This window comes from Mustela erminea, chromosome 13, assembly GCF_009829155.1.
Source record: "Mustela erminea isolate mMusErm1 chromosome 13, mMusErm1.Pri, whole genome shotgun sequence".
Lineage (NCBI taxonomy): Eukaryota > Metazoa > Chordata > Mammalia > Carnivora > Mustelidae > Mustela > Mustela erminea.
Genome location: NC_045626.1, coordinates 57,625,739 through 57,652,749, shown reverse-complemented (window position 1 = coordinate 57,652,749; position 27,011 = coordinate 57,625,739). Strand labels below are relative to the sequence as shown.

The following is a 27,011-nucleotide window of genomic DNA, read 5'->3' as shown; positions in this document are numbered from 1 at the left end:
CGACTCACTCTCCTCCTTCCCATGAGAGCGTTGTTGTAAGCAGACAACCAGCTAAAGGTCTCTGAGTCATTCTGATGCCAGGCATCCCCATGTCTCTCCTGGTTCTCCTCAGGTTCTCCAGGTTCAGGGAAACCTGAACTCAACTAACAACCTCGTAGTCAATGAAGAAGCCGCAGTTTCACAAATTATGTGGATGGCCACACGCCTTTCCTGAGTACCCACCACGTGTGAGATTTGCTGTGCACAAAGATGACATGTTGAAGGACAACGTCCTTCTTGGTGCTTGAGTTTCTGGTTGAGAGAAAGAAGAAATACAACTTACAGGGAGATGGAATGAAAAATGACAGGAAGGAGTCAGAAAGGAATGGCGGCAGAAGATGAGATACCACTCTGGTTGGGGGGACTCCCAGGGCCCATGTTGAGAGGAGGGTCCTAGACCTGAGGAGGAGGCAGCTGGGTTTGAATCGTGGCTTTGCCAAGGTGTGTGCGCCCACCATACCTCAGTTTCCCTGCTTGTGAGATAGGGTCATCAGGAGAATTACGTGAGATGGTGCTCATCAGGCCCCTTGCACGTGGCCAGTGAGGAATTAGTAGAAGCTGTCGCTGTGTGAGCTTCATAGAGGAGAGAGGACCTGGCCCGGTGCTAAAGCCAGGATACACGTGGACAGATGCCCAGGAGTTTTCATGGTAGAGCCGGGGACTCAGAGACAAGCAAGGCACGGTTCTTACTAGGAAAGGACTTCTAAAGAACTGACAAATCCCATTCTTTTGCGCTGATAAGATAAGTGATGCCAACCCTTAAAAACACCGGTGTTTAATAATAGCGACTAAAGAAAGCTGCTAATAGAAAAGACAAAGCACGAAGGTGTACACTGTAGTAGCAAAGATTGTCAAAGGGCTCAAAGGATTTTCCCTGAGATGGGTATTTCTCCCCATGGTGGCTAGGGGGCGATGGAAGCCCACAAAACAGGGAGATGTTAGCACACAGTAGTGTTAACCGTGCAACCGGCAGGTCGGCCCTGGGCCCTACTTTGCTTACCTGAATAGAGCATCCACCCCCACTCCCACACCGAACACCCCACAGGCCCACCCTTTCATCCCTTCCTGCCTCCACTCCAAATATTTCCTGAAAGACTAGTATGTCTCAGGCTTGCATAGGTACCAAGGAGCAGAAATGTATGGAAAACTCTATAGATGTTGAATACTGAGTCTTTTTATTTTTTTAAAAAGATTTTTCTTTTTTTTCTTTCTTTCTTTTTCTTTTTTAAAGATTTTTATTTCTTTATTTACAGACAGAGATCACAAATAGGTAGAGAGGCAGGCAGAGAGAGAGGGATGGGGGGAAGCAGGATCCTTGCTGAGCCTGATGTGGGGCTCAGTCCCGGGACCCTGAGATCATGACCTGAGTTGAAGGCAGAGACTTTAACCCACTGAGCCACCCGGGCACCCCTTGAGTACTGAGTCTTAAATGTGGCATTGATCTGTTAGGTTGTCACATCTGAGAAATGCATGTGTTAAGATGAGGTGTCATTTGCACACTTCAAGGCTCTTTTAAAACTTGTACCTGTCTAAATACCATTCAAAGTTTTGGGGACTGCACTCAGTTTGAGGAAAAGAGGCCCAACTGAGCAGTGAAGTCTGGATAGAGGCTGGCTTTGCCATCCTAGGGTCTGGGTTCAGCTCTGGGTTGCAGCACCATCAGTGGCGGCTATTTAATGTCTCCGAGCTGCAGTGCTGCAGCTCTAGAAGGTAGTGTGCATGGTTGTATGTATGCAGTGTGCGGCATTCAGGAGGTGATCAGCAGGTGTTCATTCCCGAGATTCTGCTCTCTAGGAGGAAGAGAAAGGAGGCAAGTGAGGAACCACGTACTCCATGTGCTTGCCTGGGGACACAGCCACTGCCCAAAAGGCATTGTCTCCATAGGCATACTCAGGGAACATCAGTTAGTTCAAGTGCTCCAAAACACTTGAAATCGGAGGGGAGGGAATCCAGATAGTCTGAAATATGCTTATACAAGGCAAGGAGAAGTGTTTAGCCCAACAGACATGTCTTGAGGGCTCCAATGGTGCGCGGCAGGGGTCAGGGAAGGGAAGACCGAGACAAGACGAGGTGGGAATCTGGCCAAGTGCAGAAGCTTCGGGAGCAATGGTGTGACACCTGGGCAGAGTGTGAGCCGCAGAGTGAGGACGTCTGCTCCCCGGCTTCATGTGGCTTTATTAATAGCTTATGTCAGCTGGTTTCTGGGTAATTGGGTTTGATGGCTCAGCCTGGATTTGATTGACATGTGTGCTGAGAGGGGCTGCGGGGGGAAATCTTGAACTTGATTTAATCACAATGAATTTTACATGTCATGAAGTATTTTATGAATTGCAGGTTCATATGCAGGTGCCCTGGATGACCTCAGAAAATGTTTATTTTGAGGATAGGAAGTTTGCTGTTAGAATGGGGCTTGCAAGAAGGGGCTTGGGTTCAGGACTCTCACACTTGACTGCGACTCTAATTTTGCTCCTTATTATTCATGGGTTGTTAGACATGCACCTGATGACTTCTAAGACAGAGCTTGTTGCCAAGTTCCAGGGTGGTCCTTCAAATTCCTGTCTCTGGGACTCATGTCCTAGATAATTCCCTCCCCCAAATGTGGTGAGACTTTTGAGTATGGTGGAATATCATGCCCATGATTTTCTTACATGGTATGACAAAGGTGAGGAGATTTTGCTGAAGTAATCGAGGTACCATGTCTGTTAATGTTGAGTTACTAAAAGGGAGATTATCTAGGGTGGGCCTGACCTAATCAGGCATGCTCTTGAAAAGAGGGTCCAGAAGTCAGAGACAGAAGTCAGGAGGATTTTCTGATGGCTTTGAAGAAGCAGACTGCCAGGTTGTGAACAAGACCACATGTCAGAGGATGACCCCAATGGAAGGTCAACAAAAATGTAAGGACCATGTGCAGCCTCTGTAGGGAACTTTGGCTCTCATTTCAGGAAAGTCTGTCTTGGAAGACCACAAGCAGTGGGTTTGATGAGATGAGATCACAGCCCAGCTGACGTCTTGACTACAGCTTTGTGAGACCCTGAGCAGAGGACCCATAAAGCCACACTGAACTCTTCATTATGCAAGTGTCCATTTAAGCTTCGAAATTTATGGTGATTTGTTCCTCAGCAAAAAAAAAAAAAAAATGAACTTAGAACTCATATTACCTACCTTACAGGGCTGTTGTGGGGATTAGGAAAGAGGTGTGCAAGGCACCCGGCATGTAGGAGACCACTAATTAATGATAGCTTTTAGACCCGTAATGGGTAATATCCCATTGTTTTTTAGGGAACATAAATCTCCACTTTTGGAATGGATCTGGCGAGGTGCTAAGAAATATTGAGAGGACCAAGGGAAATGTTGTGTGTACTACACTCCTAGTGTAGTGTCTGCAGACAGCGTCCTCAGTAAATAGTACGGGATGGCACTGATGATGTCGATAATGACCATCCTGACTCACAGTCATGGTGGCTTTCATCCTGGTGAGAATTAGGTCTATTTCTCAATAAAACACAGATCTCTTCTTCCCCCTTAAAACCACTTCAACTAATTAGCTCTTCTGGCAAAAGTACCAGAGACCGTTACCGTCCACAGATAGCCATGAACCTTAGACATAATCTGGTCCGACTTCTTCAGTTTACCAAAACACCTTGAATATGAAGCAGGTGTTTTTAATGTCACAAAGCAAATTAATAACGGAATCAGGAATAGAATTCAGGTATGTTGACACCAAGGTCATTCCTACAGAATCACATATTTATTTCTTTTCTGAAAATGTCCTTCTATTTAAGACACAGAGCAACTCACATTTCAACTCAAAAATTGTCAGCATTCCCTTGCAAAAGTCACCTTGCACGTCAGTTGTGAACGTTCATTTCCAGCTACCACTCCCAAAGATTTGTTATTGATCTTAATTCATTGAATTAATCCAGCCTGCTGTGTGCTATATTTGGAATCAAGTTTGTTAACCTGTAGTCCCAAGCCACACTAAAATTATACCCCAAGTTCCTTGTTAGATTATTTGCCATAATGACCCTCTAAGTAGGTGCTGCGGAGACGACCATTTTTTTAAATTTATTTTTTTAAAGATTATTTATTTATTTATTTGACAGGCAGAGATCACAAGTAGGCAGAGAGGCAGGGGAAGAGAGAGAAAGGTGGACGCAGGCTCCCTGCTGAGCAGAAAGCCCTATGTGGGGCTAGATCCTAGTACCCTGGGATCATGACCTGAGCCGAAGCAGAGGCTTTAACCCACTGAGGCACCCAGGCGTCCCTGTGATGACCGTTTTATAGGTGAAGACATTGAGAAATAAAGAGGTTCAAGGGGTGGTTGCCAGAGAGGAGGGGGCTAAGAGGCTGGGTGAAATGGACAGAGAGGCACAGGCTTCCAGGTAAATGATGACTAAGTCACAGAGACGAAAAGTACAGCACAGGGAACATAGTCAATAATATTGTCATGTCATTGTCTGCTGACGGATGGTGACGACACTTAACTGAAGTAACGAATAGAATTGACACATTAATATATTATATGCTTGAAACAAATGTAATATTGTATTTTAATTACACTTCAATACAAAAATAGATAATAAAAACACTGTGTCTCAAACTAGTGAGAAAAGAAAAAAGAGGTTCAGGGGTTTGCAAGGCCAAACAACTGGTAAGAAGGATTTGAGATTTTGGCCAAATAATAATAATAAAATGAATCGGACAAGTAGAGAACCAACCCCCTTCCGCCTTCATCCCTGTCACTGGGGCTCTGCAGGATCTGGGGTGGTGTTCAGGCTCGGGTCCCCAGGACTGACAGCACAAAAGCTCCCAGCATCGACAATGAGGAAGGAGGAAATGTTGAAATGGCTCTCCTGGTTTTTTGGTCCCTTCTCAGCAGAATTCTTCTTTTTCCTCAGCAGACATTTCAGAAACTTGGTCAGATACCGACAGGAGCCTAGATCCTGGGGGTGGAACCCCGCATTTCTCATTAATGACCCTGTCTATCCAGGGCTGAGCTCCCACCCACCTGTAAGGAGGGCAGCCTGCAGGAGGTGACCAGGCTCTGGCTCCGTGGCTGGGGTAAGCTCATGAGCAGCGACAGGTGTTTCTTCATGCCTCCTGTATTTGTAGTGAGACCCGGAAACGAACCCCATGGGGAAGACCACCGAAGATGGAGGAGAATCTTCTGGACAGCACAAAGTCTAAAGCCCTGCTGTATATTTATTTATTATTTATTTTTTTTTTAAAAGAGTTTATTTATTTGACAGAGAGAGCGTGTGCACAAATAGTGGGAGCAGGAAAGGGAGAAGCAGGATTCCCGCTGAGTAAGGAGCCCGATGCAGGACTTGGTCCCAGGACCCCGGGATCGTGACCTGAGCTGAAGGCAGATGCTTAACCGACTGAGCCACCCTGGTGCCCCTGAAACCCCGAGGTTTATAAACCTCTCCCTTCTGCCACAGGGTCCATCTCCATGGGCATTGCCTGCAGACCCTGGGTTTATGGATCTGAACATGCAGGAACAGAGTCTCGGTTTGTGGGGGAGACTTGGCATTTCATGAAACAAACTGTTGCCAAGCATCTCTTTGGGCAGAACACTTGGAAATAAAGCCCGGAAGCCTGCTGACACTTGGGCCTGGTGCCTCCCACCCTTCATCTGCTCTCAGCTCTCAGTATTCTCCTCTGCTCTTGCCCTCGGGCTCCTGTGCTCTCTTCCCTCCTCATTTCCCCTTCTCCAAGGCACAGGAGTCAAAGAATGGAGTTCGGTCTCTAGGGTTCTCCATCTCAAGTGCATCTCCTTTCAAAACCTTTTCTATTACCGTGGATCAAAATGCCCTTGCTTCTACTCAAAGTAGATCTAGGCTCAGTGGTACCAGGGGGGGACAGAGAACATAAGCTCCATACACCCTCTGGTCATGAACTTCCTCTTCCGGTGTGTACCAGTTTCTCCCTACCGTGTGCAAAACTCAAGTGAGTAATATTGCCCATGATGTCTTTGTGGGGGCTCCTGTGTCCCAAGTATGTGAGCATTGACTGTGGCTGTGGGGGGGGGGTGGTCTGTAGTAGTCCCACTTCCTGGGAAAGGCAGGGAGGCCCGGGGAGGTTAAGTCACATGCTCAAGATGGCCCCAGGACTGGAAATGGCAACTGCCCCATCCGGCCCTTCTAATCCCCTTCAGGTTCTTCTTTCCTTTTCTCTGTGGTGGGGACCAATTCCTCATTTCTTCTGTAGCTTCCTTGTTCATTGGGTCTATTGCATGTGATCTATCTCCCTGCCTCTTCCCCAGGCCCCAGTGGGAGGCCACCTGCCCTATGAAGGCTGTGGCTTTTGTCAGTTATATTTGCTAGGAGATCCTGGTGGCTTAGAAGGGGGCCTGCCTCCCAATGACAATGAATAACTTTTTAAGAAGATTTAATTAATTAATTTATTTGAGAGAGAGAGAGAGCGAGAGTGCTTGCATGGGGTGGGGTGGGATGAGGTCCTGGCAGAGGCAGAGGGAGAGAGAATCCCAGCATTCTCCCCCCTGAGCGTGGAGCCTGAGGCAGGTCTCAGATCTCAGGACCCTGAGATCATGACCTAGGATCAGATGCTTCACTGACTGAGCTACTTAGGCACCCTAAATAAACATTTTTTAAAAATGAATGGATAAAAGTAGCTAAAGCAAGATTTCTAATGACGAGTTTTACCCCAACTTTAGCACCCAACTTAGGTGTCACCCAAATTGTCTTTTTTTTTTTTTTTTTTTTAAATATAGACCATTCATCTCTTTTGTATCCTATGAAGAAATAGTGTTTGGAAAATTCATGTAGATGAAGCAAGCTCTGTGTCTTTCATCTGAACCACGTCCTAGGGCAGCTTTGGGTGTCTTTTTATTGACACCTGACCAGGAGGTGTATTTAGTCGCTGGTCGCCCCAGAAATCCATATTCATTGTAAGAGCTGAGCTCTTTGAACACCAGTGTGGAACGCATTAGAGCTACCTCGGGACTCACATCAGTGTCATGTTCAAGACTCACTTAACGGGTATTCATGTTTTTCCTCATTAGATTTTTCCATATGGCTTCCAGCTTTGCATGTGTTTCTACTCCCAGACAGTAGCATTTGTAAACACTGACATTCCTCAACCTCTTCCCCAGCTCTCCTTGCCAACTGCCTTCCAAAAATGAACCCAACTCTGACTCGAACACGTGTTTATGTGTATGTCTGTCTTGTGCCATTTTTCCCCATATGCTCCTTATATGGGAATGTTCTAGGATTTTCGTAGATCTTTTTATGTGGGCTTCAATGTCTGCTTTAGTTGCTGTCTTACATAATTATTCTCTCTATTCATATAAAGGTTTGCTCGTTTCCAAAGTCTTCACGTACATTTCTCATCCAACCCTCCCTGTGCCTGGCCTGTGAGGTTAGCAAGACAGGCATAATTATTGGTGATATTTTATAAATGAGTAGTCTGATGCTCAGAGAGGCTAAGTGTCTTTTTCAAGGCAACAAGGTAGGAGGAAGCAGAAGTGGGACCAGAGGACTTCAGAGGACATGCCCTGGCCTTTCCCACTGTGCTACTGGGCCTGGACCCCTGTTGGCTACATTTCAAGTGTTGTGCCATGTATAATTATGGGATTAAAACATATTTTTAAGGCTGGTGTTCTCTGCAGCTAAAGTAATAGTCCATGTGAACAGTGTATAAATAATTGAGCTAAGGGAACCAAAATGTGATCCAAGGGAATGAGAGAGGCTGATGGGTTATCATGTGAGGCACAAGGAGTAAATAGCTTGGAGGGACAGAAGATACAGTCTGTGGGTGAAAGACCAGGGACGGACTGAGGGAAAAGGAAAAAGAAAGCCTTCCATGGGTCTTGTGTTCTTCACTTTCAAATAAATAATCTCCTTTATTCCTCAGACTAAACTCATAGGGAGATGTTATTAAAATTTCCATTTAATTGAGGAAGGGATTGCAGACCAGAGAGTTTACTGCTTTTTTCTCAGTTGGGAGAGCCGGAATTTAAAGCAGCTTTTCTGACTCTAAAGACTGAATTTTTTAAAGTGTGAAACCTAGATTATTTTTCCTCCAAGATTCTGAAGTCCGTCTGGTTTCTTGCATTATATCTAAGTTCTTCTCTAGTGACAATGGCTGCCCTCTTGGCTTCTCCCTTTTTATAAAGAGCCCTAGAGGCACCCAGTGGCCCACGTGACAAATACGAGTTCAAACCCAGCTCTATCACTCACCAGCTGTGTGAATTTAAGCAAGTTTCTTCCCATCTCTGTGCCTCAGTTTGTGATCTGTAAAATGGAGATAATAATAAATCTGGCGCATAGAATTGTTTTAAAGATCAAGGGAGATGTATGTCAAGTACTCAACACAGAGCCCAGCACCGGGAAAACCCTCATTAAATATTAGTTGTTGTCATCATGCTGTATAATAAAACATTTGTCTGTTCTTTGTCTCAGGTTCTAGACTCCTGGAATTTCCTGAGCGCTAGGAGCCCATGGACCACACCTGAGTTAAAGCTAACGAGGTAACTCGGGATGGGGCCAGTTGTGGTGTCAGCCTGACCTCCCCACCTCTGGGGAGGGAAGACGGAGTTTGAGTTCAATCACAGGGCCAATGATTCGGTCAATCATGCCTCTGTAATGAAATTCCGGTGAAACCCTGGATACCCAAAGCTGCCCCAAGGTTAGTGAGCATACTGCTGTATTGGGAGGGTGACACGTCTTGATTCCACAGGGACAGGGAGTGGAAGCAGCTCGCTCAGGACTGTTCCAAACTTTGCCCTATGGATCTCTTCATGTGGTGATTCCTGATTTGTTACTTAACTTTTTTTTTTTTTTTTCTAAAGCTCTTGGTATGAAACCCAGAGTAAGACTTGAACTCTGAGACCCTCAGACCAATACCTGAGCTGAGATCAAGAGTCGGATGCTTAACTGACTGAGCCACCAGGCACCCCCTGATTTGTATCTTTTATAATAAAGCTATAATCATAAAGATAGCACTTTCTGAGTTCTAGGAATCATTCTAGTGAATCATTGAACTTGAGGGGGTCACAGGAACCCCAAATTCATAGCCAATTTGTCAGAAGTAGAGGTGGCCTGGGGACCCCCAAACTAGCAGCTGGTGTCTGAAGTGAGGCAATGTGGATGGAGCACGTGCCCTTCACCTGTGGAGTCTGTGCTAACCCAGAGGGGTGAGAGGCAGACGTGACCACCATGTTGCACACTGTTCTCATTGGATCAGGCATCTCCTGTCCCAGAAAAGGAAACACCTCCCAGAAGGCCAGGTTCTAGGTCATGGGGGCAGGAAAATAGACCATGTTCAGTCAGAAACTCAAGTTCCTCAGCATGTAGGTCTTCTCTGGGCTATGAAAGAGGGTGTCTTTGTGGATTTCCAGGAAGGGAGGTGGGAGTGTGGAGCAGAGGTTTGCGGGGCGGGGGGCCTCTGGAGTAATAGAGTTAGAATCCTACCCCAATTTGTTCGTAAGTAATGCTTACTTATTCTGAGGACACATTAATTATTTCTGGAATTAAAATAGTGCTGCTACTATTACTACTACTACTACTACTACTACAACTACTACTGCTACTACTACTACTAAACATTCCAGGTAGCTTCCAAAGTGGCTTATTGAAAACTGGCTGTTTTGAACCACACTTCCTTTTCCTGGGCATTTGGGGCCCTTCTAAGCTCTCTCATCTCCAAAGCAAATTCTCTTAATGGCAGTCTCCACATCCTGGACGCCTTCCAAATACTCCTCGTTTGTATGGATTTTCTGGTCCAGGCTCCATTTAGAGGCCTTGCCCCAGCTCTCCCTGTTCACAGGCCTCGGTCCAGGTCAGCACAGGGCGACACTGGACGCTCACCCTTCTCCCCATGGTAGGTATCCTTTTCTCTCTCTCTTTCTCTTCAGAGTTTCAGATGTGCCTCTGTGTAAAAGCCTTCTGCTCCTTCTTGCCAAGATTTTTTTGCCTTTCTTCTAAATTCTGGCTTAAGACATAAATCTTCTCTGAAGTCTTTTATGGAGATTTCTGCACCAGAGTGTTCCTATGATTTGTAGCAACTGAACAGCTGTCTCCTCTTCTAGATTTATCTTGGAGGACAAGGAACAGCAGATGAGCCTATGGTAGAAGAAGAAATCGGGAGTATTTACTTCTGCAGTTCTCTAATAAAAATGAGGTTTTCCTTAAAAACAATGATCCTGTTAAAAACTGACAAAATGAGCTCTCTCCAGGTGGTCCCTGACACATTTGGCTGGGGCAGCTGGGAGCTGGTGAGGAGACCGCTGACACAGAGCAAGGGTGGCCAGATACAGGGATGTCCGATCTCCAGCCCTGGAGACAGATAGCCTCAGTTGTGAGGAGAAGGATGTCCCCAATTCTTAGGTGCCCACAAACTCAGTGGCTGTGACCTGAGCCCGCTCAGTCTTAATTGCACAACCTATTTGGACCTGACAGACAATAGCGCTTCTGTCGTAAAAACCAGAGCGAGGAACAGTTCCAAATATTTCACAGTTTTCTCCTCTAGCCATCAAATGACACCCTTCAGAATTCCACCTTCTGAGAGCCAAAGCCTTTTCTTTGTATCCTGATCCAGTCTCTTCCCTTTTAATGGAGAGAGTGTCACCGGACCCACCTTTGGGTGAGCAAAGCTGCTCTCCCTTGTCTGGCTAGCAACCAACTTAGCTTGGTTTTTCTGTCTCTGGTTATCTTTGTTCAGTTTCAAAGCTGTTTCTGCTATTTAAGAAGAGATGTGCCCTTGGGTAACCTTACCGAAACTCGGTCCTCTCAGATGAGGATAAAAATAGAACTATCCTCAGAGAATTATTTGAGGATTAAATAAAATAATCCCCATAAGCCTAGTACCTGGCACATAGTAAGCACTTTATAACTGGTAGGGGGAAAAACAAAATGGCTACAAAATAGACGGAAATCCCTAGAGTGCCATTTGACTTGGATACCTTGTTAACCCTGACGTTAGTGAGTACAGGAGGCTTAGTAATTATTTCATCCACTGTGTCATTTGACTCTCATGGCACCTTTCAGGAAATTTGGAGTGGATGTTACTACTATCACCTCACAGACAAGTAAACAAAGGCAAGGAGATTCTATGGGTCTTAACCTGAGGTTACCAGTGGGTTAGTGGCAGGATGCCTCCTGACTAGTGTTGGTCACGCAGGACCACGGTACTTCCCTCTCAGAACAAAATGTGAACAAAATGTGTGGATGAACAGTACTTGGTTGACCCATAGGCTTGGTTGTCCAAACTCAGCACATTCTGAAAGTTCTAGTTCTTGATTGGCTCCTGAGAGAGAAATTTAAGTCCTTGGAATATCCTGCCTGACAAGAGGGTCTTTATTTACCTGGGGCACTAGGCCATGCCAGGTAATCTGTGATCGTACTGCGATTTATGATGGGGGCTTTGGCCATTCTGCCCCAGTTTGGAGATAGATTCTAAATAGCTAAGGTCAATCATGAGGGTACCCCACGCCTATGTGACTGACCCTAGTAAAATCCCTGGGCACCAAGGCTCATGTAAGTGTCGCCGATTGGCAATATTTGGCTCATATTCTCACACTTTGTTCCTGGGAGAAGGAGGTGCTGTCCACAGGGCTCTGGTGGGGACAGAAGACCAGAAACTTACTCCTGGAACTCTCCTGGGCCTCTGAGACTTTTCCCTTGGCTGATTTTATTTTATTTTATTTTATTTTTTTTTAAAGCTTTTATTTATTAATTTGACAGAGAGAAATCACAGGTAGATGGAGAGGCAGCCAGAGAGAGAGAGAGAGATAGGGAAGCAGGCTCCCTGCTGAGCAGAGAGCCCGATGCGGGACTCGATCCCAGGACCCTGAGATCATGACCTGAGCCGAAGGCAGCGGCTTAACCCACTGAGCCACCCAGGCGTCCCTGATTTTATTTTACTTACTTATTTATTTTTTAAAGATTTTATTTATTTGAGAGAGAGAGAGAGAAGGGGAGAGAATCAGCTGGGGAAGGGGCAGAGGGAGGAGAAGCAGACTCTCTGCTGAGCAAAGAACCCAGTGTGGGGCTTGATCCCAGAACCCTGGGATGATGACCTGAGCCTAAGGCAGACACTTAACTGACTGAGTCACCCAGGCAGATTTTAATCTATATCCTTTCACTGTCATAAGCCATAAACATGGGTAGATCAGCTTTTCCGATTTCTGTGAATCCCAGAATCTGAGTGTGGTCTTGGGGACCCCTGATCTACTGGGAAACCAAGGATCTGCTACCTCATGACTGGGAGCAAGACCTGAGATCTGGGAAGCTACGTTTCTGCTTGGAAACATGTGCATTCCCCCCATCTCCTACTCAGGCCTAGGTCACCACTGTGGTCCCTACCTCAGGCTGTGTGCTGCAAGTCTTGAGACCAGCCCTGCTAAGATGGTTTGAATCATCTTTCCAAATCATCCAAATCATCTTTCCAAAAGGTGATGTGCTGGGCTAGAAAGACAGGAAGCCTGCCTTTCTTCCAACACATTGGGTTTCCCTTAAGGACATGGACTCAGTTGAATCTGGAGGACATACTGTGTTTGAAAGTGAGTGAGGCACTGACCCAGGCTCTCAGGCCTGGCGTGTCCTTGCTGGGGGTGGGATGTCTGGCTCTGACCATGAAGATACACAGAGGAATCAGAGGCTCTTACACACTGGGATTTTGGCAGCCTGTACTGAGATGACATGGGGCACTGGCTCCAAGCAGTGGGGTTTCTATCCTGTGATGGATCTCACTCCTGGGTAAGGTCTACAAGAAATAAGCTAAGGTTATCTGTGTGATGGGGCTCCCACTTGACTTGATTGCCTTGACAGTGAGGAGGACCGGAAAGGGGCTGGAAGGGAGTAGGGAGGATGGACGAACAGGAAGTAGAGGAAGTTGTGAATCAACCTGCCGTTAGGAAAGCCACTTCTCTAGTGTTTTATTGGCTTCAATTCACTATTATAGCCGCTAGAAAAATGTGCTATATTCTTGGTTTTGAAACAAGTTCAAAACAAGTTCATCTTTTTCCTTTTGGTTTCTATTTCCTTTTAAAAATGCTAACTTTCTCAGACAGGGTCTGTTTCTTATTGTTGTCCCGACACCCATGGAACTCTCTCCTCACTCCGTGTGGCCACCATCTGCCATCCTTTGGGTCTCAGCGTCCATGTCACTTCCTCCTGGAAACTTCCCCCAGCCTCCAGTCTAGGGTAGGTTGTCTTTTGTGGTGGCTTTAAAATCTGTCAGCTTGACAAGGGCAACCGCATCTCTCAGAACTCCCTTCCCTGTAAGTGACCAGCCACGATGAGCTACAAAACAGATCTCGTAGGAGGTGGGGAAGGCGGAGATGAGGCAGCAGGCTGTCTGGAGCTGACAATGGGGTCTCATACCTGCTGGCTTATCTCATGGGTGGGAGGCAAGGGCTGGCCCCGAGTCCTTCACTCTTCCAACTTCTCTGACTCCTGAGCCAGATGTATGCTTTTGTCCATGACAGAGAGGGTGTCTGGGAGGCAACAAGAGGGCTTCTTTATCTCCCGCCACTTTATGTTCATCTTTCTTTCCCCTATCTCCTACCCTGTTGGCTCAGATGTGAAGACAACAGCCAGGTAGAAGGCAATTAGCCAGCCCCTACAATTGCATGAGGCCAGTCCCTGTAGCAAATCTATCTATCTATCTACCTAACTACCTAGCTGTCTTAAATCAGGCTGCTATGACAAAATATCACAGGCTGGGTAGCTTATAAACAACAGAAATTTATTCTCATGGTTCTGGAGGCTGGGAAGTCCAAGATCAAGGCTCTGGCAGATTTGGCATCTGCTGAGGACCCTCTTCATCACAGATGGCCATCTTCTCACTGTGTCCTCACAAAGCCTCCAAGAGAGGGAGTTTTCTGGGCTCTCTTTTTAAGGGCAATGGTCTAATTCCATTGGCGGTGGGTTTCAACATATGAATTTAGAGGGGACCACCTGTGTCTTTGTCTATCTCTTAGCGGTTCTGCTTCTCTGAACCCTGATAGACCATGCCAACCTCTCCTTCAATACCCAGACTTCACATCATAGCCTTTACAACACTGGGTTCCAAGTATCACCAAGCTATTCAGGCTTCCCTTACTGTGGCATCCCATGCCCTTCCCTGAGGCCAGTACTTCATGAGAGCAAGGAAGAAGCATTGCTTGTTCTTGGCTACACTCCCTGAGATAACATAGTCTCCAGCATAAAATAGGTGCTCAGGAAATACTTGATGCATGAAAAATGGAATGAGTTTTATTTCCACTGAATCTTTTCCCCACCTGTTCATCAGGAATTTGTTTGACAGTTCATAGCTAGGACTTGGACTCATTCCTTGCACATACACAGGGATGAAAAAAATCAAGGTGCAGTAATTGAGGGAAGAACTAAGCATTGGGTTTGGGAAACTTTTGGCAAAGTGGCTTAAATAATTTAATTGTACTAGAATCTCATGTTCACATCATTTCCGTGCCTTCACCTTTGGGCAAGCAAGCATGCACGTGAGCACACTGATCCATCTGCTTTGTTCTCTGGATTTTTTAAGTTGACTCTAGAGGAGAAAGCCTGGCAGGCAACCCAAGGCTTTAGGTGCCCGTGGGCCACTGAAGGCTGACTTCCCTTGTTGTGTGGTCTCAGGCAAGTTATCTCAGCTCTCAGTTTCCCCTTCTGCAAAATTAGTTGGTAGGACCAGCTGATACACCATCAGAAGCTTTATCTTTATCACGTCGGGCTGTCTGCTTCTACCAGCTTCTACCATCTCATGACCATATAGCAGAATAACATAATGTGAGGAAAATGCTCTGTGCTCATGCATAAAAGATGATATTTAAGGTCAAATTCTGAATTCCTGTCCTTGTCAGTTTTTTTTTAAATTGTGGTAAAATCTATACACCAAGGAACTTTCCATTTTAAGCATCTTTAAATGTATGCAAGAGTGCTATGCAACCAACCCCACCATCCATCCACAGAACTTTTTCATCATCCTAAACAGAAACTTGGTCCCCATTAAATCACTTGGCATTCTCTCTTTCCTGTGGCCCCTGGCAACTGCCATTTTACTTTCTGCCTCTATGCATTTAACTATTCAAAATACCTCAGATAAGTGAAATCATATAATATTTGTCCTTTTTTGACTGGCTTTTTCACTTAGTGTAACAGCCACAAGTTTCACCCTTGTTATAGCATGTGTCAAGATTTCTTTTTTTTTTTTTTTTTTTAAGGCTGAATAATATTCCATGGTAGTATGGATGTAACAATTTTGTTTATCCATTCATCCTTTAATGGGTCCTTGGGTTGTTTCTACTTTTGGCTGTGGTGATTACTCCTGCTATGAACAATGGTACACTCAAACATCTGTTCGAGTCTCTGCTTTCAATTCTTTTAGGTGTATACCTAGGGGTAGACTTGCTGGAGCATATGATAGCCTATGTTTAGTTTGGGGAAAGCTGCCAAACTGTCTTCCTAGCTCCTAATTTTTAAAGTCTGTCACCTCAGAGTTTGCAGCAACAAGATTTGGTTATGGGGTTATTAGTTTGCTATTAGAACTGGCTTCTGTCTGCCAACCAGGAAGAGGGCCCTCGCCAGACTCTGCCAGCATTTTAATCCTGGACTTCTCAGCCTCTGGAATTAAAAAAGTGAATGTCCATTTAAAAAAAATAATTGGTGTTGAGGTCCAGGCCAATTTAAAAAATGAGACAGTTAATTCTTTAGAAGGAGATAGGTTCGGGGGGTGGCTTCATCCCATCCCAGCTGTGTGATTGTGATTCTGGGGAAATCATCCACCACCTTGACTGGTGGTTTCCACATCTGTGAAATGAGCATATGCTTTATTCCCCAAGGTCATGGAGGGGTGTAAACACACAGGAAACATTTTGTGTAATGCCTGGCATAGAGTAAAGGCTCAATTGAAGATCAACCCCTTTCATCCTTTGCATTTCATGGCCACACCTTCTCCACTTGAGTCCACCCTCTATGCCCCACAAAGTCTGTCCTTCTGCTCTACTCTGCTTAGAACACTTGTCTTTGTTGGCCCATCTCCATTCTTTCCAAGCCTCCCTCTCTGCAGATCCCATTTGGAAAGGAGTTGTTAACATGCTCCTGCCAAGGGCTTAGTAGCCCATAATTTAAAGCATGTCCTCTTTGGGGCACCTGTTTTTTTTTTGTTTTTTTTTTTTTTTAACAGAGTTTGATCTTGCAACCAAAGGATGTGTCCTAACAGTATTTCAGACACTTGGGATGGAAACGTAAAAGGTAGTGATGGGACGGTCAACCTCTACTACGTAGCTTAGATCCTACTAAAGACCACACTGTGTGCTCTCCCTGGCCTAAAACAGTGCTGGGGTAGACAGAATAATTAGACTGAAAAACTGAACCATATTGGTCGGAAAAAGGGAGGTAGCACACATTTCTGACCAAACTTCTCAGAGGCAAAGTGACATTTCCATGATTGAAATGTTCAACTCACAAAACCCCTGGGATATGGTAATTAACAGTCAGCAAAGCAGACCCATACGACTAAGTGACTCAGTGAGATCCCATTCTGAAACAAACACCTGAGACTAAGGCAATTTGATATGAAGCTTTTTTGGCCGGAACTCCTGGGGGTCAGCATAAAACTTATCCTCATATGGTTTGCAGGTATATGAGGGTGAAGTGAATGAATTTCAACCAGAAACTAGGCACAGGCTGTCAAAATTAATTTTTGTATTGCATCTTTGTGCGAGAGGTTGCCTGATAGATGTAGTTTGTATTCTAAAATGTTGGAATTTCTGGGGCATTTTGATGGATTATGGAGACAAAGAATATATTCAAAACTGAGCTGGTTTTAGAAATGCTAGAACATATGGTACCCATCCTAGTGAAATTCACTGCCAACACAGGAATCAACAACAATAGGAGTTTTGGGTGAGGTGAATTGGGAGATGCTGCCAAAAAGTGGGCTCTTCCTGTCCCTGTCCCTGCTGCCTGTAGCCTCTGGCCAAATGTTGCCCATAGATGAAAAACAAGGTATCGCAGGAGGTTGCTAAGTGGATGACGCCATGCGGGGGAGCTGGGTTTGCCCCACTGAGTATGCCGCAGACTTGACAAGGCACATATGGTGCTCATTCCTGCAAATGTCAACCCCTCATTTCAAAACCTAAAAATGAAATAAAGTGCATTTTAAACATTTATGCACAGATCAATCGAGAATATGTTTCCATGGATGTGAGTTTGATGTATGAAGCTGTTTTCATACTGTGCCTTGCATATTCCCCTGATAATCTGCCTTGTTCTGACCTGCAGGGTGCCAGGGGAACCGACTCACTATAACTGAAAGGCATCCTGGCTTTCTGCTCTCATGCCAGTGAAACTGCAGACTGAGTAGACATCCTCCAGTGGCTCTTAACTTTTAGGTGATGCCTAATAAGATTGATACCATACAACAATCAAAATCCAGGCAAGAAAATATTCTCAGGAGCCCTTATGAATTTGACAAAATATACAGCCTCTTTGCCTTTACCTTTAAGTGGTCATTGGCTGTATTGGTCAGGATAGGCTGGGTATGCCATAGAACAAAAATCCTTCAACAAAGATATATTTCTTGTTCATGTCATATGTCCAACACAGGTCAGCAGGTGTAGAGGAGTGATCTGTTGTGACTCAGGAACTCAGGCTAACAGAGGCTTTGTTGTCTCTAATGTGGCTGGTGGCCTACGAGGGAAATCCTGCCCTATCTCCTATCTTCAGTTTGGATCAGAAGTGACACCTGTCATTTCTACTTGCAGTCACATGGCCCCATTTGATGGCAGGGAATTTTGACCTGTAGTTTTTCATGTGCTTGGGGGAGATGAGACTTGGAAATGAGCACTAATAATGTAAATTAGATTTTAGAATTTCATTCATTTGTTCACTCATTCATTCATCCATCAAATGAGCCTGTACTAAATGCAATTCTAGGCCTCATGGATGATAAAGGCACATATAAAGTACACTTGCCCTCAAAATCAGGAGACACCATGTTTCAGGCTGGCAGAGGTGCGGTTGGAGACTTTGACCACCCACACTTAAATGATTATGTCATTTGGAATCTCTCTTTCCCAAAATATGGAGAAGGATTGCCCAAAGAAAGGGAGATCAGGCAGCCCCTGACAAGAAAATGCAGGAATTACAAATGGCCCTTATCATCAAGGACATAGCAACCAACCAGCCTCTCACCATCTCTGCTGGAACTACACTTCTGGGCCCTGGTAACCAAAATTGAGTGGAAGAGGTAGTGTTCACAGGAATGCTAGATGTTAAAAGCAAGAATACCCTGGCTGATGATTTAGAGTGGGCTCTGAGGCAGGGCTGGATCTCCCAGTCATGACTGCTTCTCTTAACACTGTCTCAAAATTTCTTTTCATTTTGTCATCATGCCTGACAAATGGATTTGAGATTCACTTTGGTTATTGAAAAGCTTTGTTCAAAAATACACCTACTGCCCAGAGGATTTTGAAGCTGATGGCTTTCAAGTGTGACCCTCTTCAATCAGATACTTTTCCTTTTGAAGACCTAGTTGAACTTGGGGAGAGGGATTTGACTGAGAGCCAGGGATAACAGGGCTAGTTGGGGTGAAGGGCTTGGGCACCACTAGTAAAATGGGGGCTTAGAGAAAGAAACATGCTAATCTAGGGAAGGAGGTGGTGTTCAGACCTTTGGGGGTCTGAACCTTGGACAGTGGGAGGTTAGGGAGAGTAACTTGCTGAGTACCTGTTCAGTGTCAGCACAGAGCTGGGACCTTCACATACATTCGTCTCATTGTCTCCTCCCAAGAGCTCTGTGGGTTAGCCGTTGGCTCCACTTTATAGGAGAACAACCAAGGTTCAAAGACAGTAAGGGATTTGTTCAAAGGGCTGGCAAAGGCCAGAGAAGGAATTGAAAGATCCAGGCCATTTCCCTGATGCCATTTTCCTTCTGGTCACCGACCTCTTCCTCACTCTTGCAGTACTGATCTCCTGGTGTCCGGACAGGACTCAGGTCAGGCCTGGAAGGACCAGAGTCCTCTGATCTGGTAGTCAAATAGACCTCGATGGGTCAGCTCAGAGACTCCTTTTTTAGCTGATACTTTTCTTACAGCAAAAGGCACACCGAGCTCCAAGTTGCTTGCTTACAAATGCATTAGGCGGGGGAAATACAACAGATTTTGGAGACTGCTTAAATAATTAACTCCCTTAAAAATCGCCAAGTAGGGTTTAAATGTTATTTTAATAGTTCTGGGATGGATGGATGACTGTCAAAAGTGTGATTATCCTTAACTAACTTCTTGGTGTGAAAAATTCAGAGTCTGACTTAATGAGGATCCCAACCCTCACCTTTTGTGCACTTATACTTCTCTATGATTGATTTAACTAGTCTAAGTCTTCTCCATGTTATCTGTTGAAATTGTCTGGGAGTCGGTCATGGTTTCTGGAATGAAATGTCTTCATCCTAGGTTCTGAAATAATCAAGAGTATTAAAATGAACAGGGACCGGAGGGCCTGGCTGGATCAGTTGGTAGAGCATGCAAATCTTGGTCTCAGGGCTGTGAGTTCAAGTCCCATGTTAAGTATAGAGCTTACTTAAAAAATAAAAAAGAAATGGATAGGGGTCAGTTTTCCTTGTTAATTTGGAGGTAGGACACCTGGGTTCACCTGGGTTCCTTCTAGAGCTGGATCTGCCTCTAGTTAGTGATTAATTAATGGGGATATCATTCAACCTGTCTGAGTCTCAGACAGTCTGAATCTCAGCCTGAAAAATGAATGTGATGAACTGTAGGATTTCTAAGTGGGCTCAGCCCTCTGGGATTCTAGGATCTACAAACAGCTGGGATCTCTGAGAAGACCAGTTCCGGATGAATGTGAGGTTTTGTGTCATTTAAATTAGGAGATGCCACATTCTGGCCAACTTCCTGCTGTCTGGGTGGGCATATTATTTTCCATTTGGCAGCTGTTCCGGTGTGGGATCAAATATTCTAGACAGAATAATTTCTCAGAGCAGCAGAAAGGCTGCCTTTGGTTCTCCAGGGGCTTGGAAAGTAACAAAAACAGGTGCAGGAAACAAATAAACCATTTAATGTTGTCATGACCTTTTCTTTGGATAGATTTGATCATCATTGTGTGGCCTACCAAAGCATCCTTTTGAGGTTAAAGGAGTCACAAGAAGGTGACCTGCTAGCAACTTCCTTGGAAGAGAAGCAGCTCAACAAAGAACTTTCACGAAGGTCTAAGAACTTCAGGATTAAAATAAAGATAAGGGTTTTTCTATACCTACAAATTAGTGTTTTTCCCTTGAAACCTTGGACACCTTCCCGTACAAAGAGAAAACCCCACATGTTACGTGACATTTCCTTGCTTTTCTATGACACTTTCTCTTTGGTCATTTCAGGCTGTTTTGAGAAACCCAGACTGACTGAAAAACCAAGTCCAAGCAATTGTTTGGCACCACGAAGACAAAACAACCTGTCTCGTGAACTACAGACCACTTCTACCTCTCCCTCGATGAGATGGGCCCAAAGGGGACGCTTGCCTTCTTCCAACTGTAGGCAAGAATTAGGAGGGTGTGAGCAGACAGGAACGCAGGCTGGTGGTGCACACATGGAGCTCTGCTTCAGCAGACTCTGACACCCACTGCAGACAACTGTGGTTGAGGGTTCTCATTACAAATGTATTCTTTGGATTGCAAAAGTATTTTGCTCTTTTGTCACTTTTCTGCGATCAAGTCAATGCAATGTGCTATACGCAAAGTCCCCTATTAGGAGGTGTGGGCACAAAGATGTCTAGGAGGCAGAATTCCAGCTCTCAAAGAAAGAAAGCCCAGGGGAATCCAGTTGTGTGGGGGGGGGGGGGGGTTGGTAGCGGGGAGGGAAGGCGCTGGGGCTGGATGAAGGGAGTTATCAATGGGCAAATATAGAGCAGACTGAACACAACTATATGGTGTTCAGGATTGGGAAACAAGAGGGACAATCAACTCTCCAAGAACATGTTTAAACAGTTTGTAAGGCATGTTTAAATGACCTCTATTAAAATCACGATACACAGATGTTAAAGGAAAGGGGTAAGAAGGCAGAAGGATGAGACAAGCAGACAAGGAGGTCTCAAGGGTGATGCATGTTTATGTTAACTATTCCACACCCCAGTGAAGTGCAGGGTCCACCCCTCTCTCTATGGTTGCCTTACTTCTGGTGGGTTCCTCCCTTACGGTACACCTGGACGAACCTCTGCGGTCCTGAAATGATGAAAGAGATAAGCAGAGTCCTGAGAGGGGAGGGCAGGGCCAAAAAATGCCAGTGCTGTGCTGGGAATGTTGACTAAGTCGGCTGGGTGGAGGACTCTGGGTTGTGGAAGCGAATAGTAGAAAATAAACCAAGAAGAATAGGAAGGGATCTGATTTTAGAAAACCTGAAATTTCAGCCTGAGGACTTTGGACTTTTATCAGTAGTCAGTGGAATGTTTTGATCAGGGGAGTAATATGATCAAAATAATGCTTTAATAATAGGAACACCCTGCTTGTATTTGAGAATTTATTTACAGAGAAACTACCAGGAAGAAAATCTTGAGTCCGTAGGGATGAAGCAGAAATTCAAAACTAAGTTAGCAACCATTGCCATGACCCTTACTGACCGCCCTCTCATTTGGCCTTATCCCCTACTCTCTGGAACTACAATTACCATTCCTGTGTGCTGAGCTATGACCGGGTAACTAGATCACAAATCCACTGGAAGAGTCAGGGAATAATGCATAGTAATAGCTCAGGACATGTTTCTTATTAGAAATGATGACAAGACAGGAAGTTATAATGGAAACCAGTGGGAAAAGAACAAAATTTGTGAACCCTTGATTTGCACTTGACTTTAGGGGAGGATTTGTTGCTCAGGGAATAGAATTTGTATTTGAGACATAAGACATAAGAAGTCTATGTGAAGAGTTATGTTGGCTTTTTTTAACACCCATGACATTATGAATATATTTTTAAATCCATAAAAATAGATTTAAAAATATGTTCATGAGTAACAACAACAAATACCTACTTCTCCAGGTGGGTTTACCTCCTCCATTTGCTGGAGGGATCACAGTGGTTCTCAAATGACAAATGTGGACAGTACATTGGCCCTTTTTAAGAGGCCAATGTCTAAATTCATTAAAAGGGACATTCCTATCCAAATTTGGTTTTTCCTCTAAACAGCCCAGGTGTACTAAATATTGTTCTTCATATCTTCTTCAGTGCATGCCTTACAAACTTGGCAACTACTTCAGAATGTGGAAAGGCCAGCCAAAAGTTATCCATTAACTCACCAAGAGAATTCTTATTCAACTGAATAGATACAGACAAAGTAAATAATTTTCTAAGTAAAATAAAGAAGGGAGGGTCATCAAGGAGCTCTTATAGGAGTAAGAAAGTCATTGATAACAGTTGTTATTTCCTCTCTCAGGTGAGGCAACAATTATTTCCATGATTGTCAAATATGAAGTGTGTTCATTGATACATTTCCTGATTTGTTTCTTAAATGTTCGCTACGTTTGCTCTGTTGAGAGAAGGGGTGGGTTAAAACTCATTCAATTGACACACTGAATAAAGTTAAAAAAAGAAAAGAAAACAGGCGAGCACCAAAGTGAGAAAGGTTGGATGTGTTGAATTTATTCTGGATTACTATTAGCCATCTCTGTTTTGTGTTGGTGGTGGTCTTCCCAAAGAAACCACCAGAAGCCCTTGTTGATCAAGCAAAGCAGATTGTGTTAGATCTATAGCAGGATAGGAGAACATGGCATTGTTAGTTTTCTTTCTTTCTTTCATTTTTTTAATTAAAAAATTTTTTTAAAAGATTTTATTTATTTATTTGACAGACAGAGATCACAAGTAGGCAGAGAGGCAGGCAGAGAGGTGGGGGGGGGAACAGGTTCCCTGCTGAGCAGAGAGCCCAATGTGGGGCTCAATCCCAGGACCCCGAGATCATGACCTGAGCTGAAGGCACAGGCTTAACCCACTGAGCCATCCAGGTGCCCCTTTCTTTTCTTTCTTTCTTTTTTTTTTTTTTTAAAGATTTTATTTATGTATTTGAGAGAGAGACAGAGATTGAGAGAATGAGTCGGGGGAAGAAGAAGAGGGTGAAGCAGTCTCCCCACTGAGCAGAAAACCCAGTGTGTCAAGACCCTGGGATTATGGGATTATGACCAGAGACGAAGGCAGACACTTAACTGACTGAGCCACCCAGGAAGCCACAACACTGTTAGTTTCAGAGTGCTGAAACTTCAGAGACATGGAGAAATTAGGGTAAGGCATAGGGAGGTTGTTTGGGCTTGGATTGAGTGACTTTAAGGGGTGTCTTGCGAGGTAATGAATGGGATCAGATTGGTTAGTTTGAGACAGCATAGTTTTGAATTTGGTGAACCTAGGAGGCAGGGATCTTGAAGTCAACCTCGAGGAGCAAGCCGTTAGTTTGATAAGTCAGTTACTTTAACTGGGTCACAGTTTTAGCCCCAGGAGCAAGCATCGCACAGAGCAAATACAAAATCTTTTATCTGCCACTGGTGCTGTTTGATGCAGAGGCAGTTCTCACCATCACTGCCCACTTCTCCAGCTTCTTTCCCACCAGTTAATATACATCCCGAAGGGTGCCTTGGTGGCTCAGTGGGTTAAGACTCTGCCTTCAGCTCAGGTCATGATCTCAGGGTCCTGGGATCGAGCCCCACATTGGGCTCTCTGCTCGGCAGGGAACCTGTTTCCCCCTCTCTCTCTGCCTGCTTGCCTCTCTGCCTACTTGTGATCTCTCTCTCTCTCTCTGTCAAATAAATAAATAAAATCTTATATATATATATATATATACACACACACACACGTGTGTGTGTGTGTATATACACATACGTACACATACACACACACACACACACACACACACATATATATATACAGCTTTGGCTTTGGGATGCATATATATATGGCTTCTTTCATATATATATGCATCCCAAAGCCGAAGCTGGGAGGAGAGGTGCAATATCTCCTCAAGGGGTTCCTGTTGTCGTATGGGGAGGGGCCTCTGCAGAATTTGCCAGCACAACAAAAGGACTGGACCTCACTAGGGAAGGGTGGGTCAGCACTTGGGTCCAGAGGGTCCAGGGGCCTCTGTTAAATCCACATCTTCAGGCCATCATTCGAGATGTTTCTGTCCCACACTTCAAGATGCCAGGTTTTCCCCACCAGGGCCCAGGCCTTTGGATAATAGAGCTGCCTTGGCGAGCACTGCCACCTCCTTGGAGCTCCAGGACCCTCACAATGAGCTCTTCAGCCTGCACGTCGGCTGTGCCTGTCATTCCTCCGCAGGAGATAAAGGCCCCTTTGTAAGCTCTCACAGAGACCCTATGTCAGCAGGCCTCAGCAGCTCATTCTTCTTCTGCCGGCCACCGACCCAGCCTAGCGGCATCCAGCCCCTGGTGCTGTTTCTGCAGACATATGCCACCCATGTTTTTAAATGCCTGCTTGCACCTGTCACAGCATTCTCCTCCACCAGAACATTCTCCAGGTCACCATTGGTGAAATCTTGAGCAACTGAGCCAATACCTTACACTGGGGACTCTCAATGCCCCATCTGCTGACCAGAAGGGCAGACTCTTCACCTGCTGAGAGGTGGGTGGCCCAGTTCCACATCCCCATCAAATTGCCCATTTCCTCAGAGCATTCCTGTCCCCCTCTCCTTGTGTTATTCTGGATCCTTCAACAGCAGATGCCATGACAGGATTAATTGTGCAAGAAATTGGTTAGGGGGAAGAGAAAATGGGGTGAGCATTTGGGGACAATAGAGGAGTGGCCAGACCACCAAACAAGGCTGGGCACAGTGACAGTAGGAGGAGGGGAAGGAAGTCTAGATGGAAGCTTCCAAACGGCTTTGACGTTCTCAGGGAGGTTCCCCTCAGACCCTCAGGAAGGGCCTGCCTTACTGTCCTGCTGCGCAGGGTCATGGCCAGGCAGCAGATCTTGGTGTAAGATCAGTAGTGAGTTTCAGAGTTGGGCACCTGGGTCCCTTGTCACCCTCCAGGCAGAGGAGAGACACAGCTGCCACACGCACACAGACGCACGATGGCTAGATGTGGAAGAAAGCACTCCTTTTGCCTTCTTGCAGTCATCCAAATATCAATTTTAACTGAGTAAAAAGCAGAAGAGTTAAGTTTTGATGGTAATGTACTCTATAACTGCTAGATTAGAATTGACATCTGACTCAATCTCTTGGTTTCAATTTCAATTTGGAAAAAAAAAAATGCATGTGATTCATTTAAAATGTGAGCATTTCCTGAGCTTAACATTTCAAGGATCCCATGACCGAGTCTCCAGCTCTTTGACGCAAATCTGGACTCAGGCCACATGATCTTCCTTGGCGTCACTGCCCACGTTGTTCGCCTGTATGAGTCTACTTTTGCTTTGCATCCCGTCTTATCTAGTGCTCCTTTTCCTTTCATTCTTCACAAAGCAACATCTCGCTAACTATTCAGGTTCTCTTTAGTCAACCCAGCAAAGCAAATGCTATTATCCTTATGTCTATACATTGTATTAGTCTTTTATGCTATGTAACAAACTGGCATAGATTTAATGGCTTAAGACAACATGTGTTCATCCTCTCAGTGTCTGTGGGGCAGAAGTCCCACCTGGCAAAACTTCACTGGGACCTTAACAAAACTGCTTTTGGGGTCTTGTCAGGGCTGGGTTCTCATCTGGAGGCTCGAAAGGAGAAGGGTCTGCCTCCAAGCTCATGCACGGTATTGGAAGGATTCTTTTCCTGGTGGACATAGAACTTATGGTAGCTTGCTTCTTCATAACTTTCAGGGAGAGCAAGACTCTAGAACATATCTAACAAGATGGAGCCTCACGTAACAGAACCTGGGGGTGGCATCCCACAACCTTTGTCCTATTCTGTGGGCTGGGGTAACTCATTGGGGTCATGGTGACTGCCTTTAAGTTCTATCTGCACACACGTGTAGAAACTCAAACTCAACCAGATCAGGTAATATGCTAACTAGCAAGAGGCAGATGCCAGACTTCTTTTTTTTTTATTTTTAAATTTTTTATTTTTTCAGTGTTCCAAGATTCATTGTTTATGTACCTCACCCAGTGCTCCATGCAATACGTGCCCTCCATAATACTCACCACCAGGCTCACCTAACCCCCACCCGCTCCCTTCCAAAACCCTCAGTTTTTTTCTCAGAGCCCACAGTCTCTCATGGTTTGTCTCCCCCTCCAATTTCCCCCAATTCACTTCTCTCCATCTCCCAATGTCCTCTGTGTTATTCCTTATGCTCCACAAATAAGTGAAACCATATGATAATTGACTCTCTCTCCTTGACTTATTTCACTCAGCATTATCTCTTCCAGTCCCATCCATGTCGATACAAAAGTTGGGTTTTCATCCTTTCTGATGGAGGCATAATACTGCATTGTATATATGGACCACATCTTCTTTATCCATTCATCTGTTGAAGGGCATCTTGGCTCTTTCCACAGTTTGGTGACCGTGGCCATTGCTGCTTTGAACATTGGGGTACAGATGGCCCTTCTTTTTACTACATCTGTCTTTGGGGTAAATACCCAGTAGTGCAATTGCAGAGTCATAGGGTAGCTTCAGCTTTAATTTCTTTTTTTTTTTTTTAAGATTTTATTTATTTACTTGGCAGAGAGAGAGATCACAAGTAGGCAGAGAGGAAGGCAGAGAGAGCGGGGAAGCAGGCTCTCGGGGCTGGATCCCAGGACCCTGAGATCATGAACCGAGCCGAAGGCAGAAGTTACCAGAGGCACGCAGGCACCCCTCCAGTTTTAATTTCTTAAGGAATCTCCATACTGTTTTCCAAAGTAGATGCCAGACTTCTAACCATGTTCTAGCTAATTGAACCTAAAAGCCATCTTCTTGACACTAGACTATATTCATTTATTTCATTATATTTGGGTGATATGAAGGGATGTAGTTACTTTTATTTTCCTCATTTGCACAGCTTCTTCTATGCTTTGGGAGGGACCTGGGGTCTGGGGTGGGGG

General features: G+C 45.0%; 1 protein-coding gene across 4 annotated transcripts in view; it reads left to right on the top strand.

Annotated features, from left to right (window-relative positions):
• LOC116572116 overlaps positions 1-21,941 on the top strand; it is a 79,945-nt gene extending 58,004 nt beyond the window's left edge. For 3 of the 4 annotated variants that reach the window (XM_032310868.1, XM_032310867.1, XM_032310866.1), the window contains exons 3-4: positions 8,463-8,530; positions 20,101-21,941. In XM_032310868.1, coding sequence (XP_032166759.1) covers positions 8,463-8,530; positions 20,101-20,620 — 588 coding nt within the window. In that variant the 3' untranslated portion in view covers positions 20,621-21,941. The remainder of the gene's footprint in view (positions 1-8,462; positions 8,531-20,100) is intronic. The other variant, XM_032310869.1, reaches the window with a different exon arrangement.
• Positions 21,942-27,011: the final 5,070 nt, after the last annotated feature.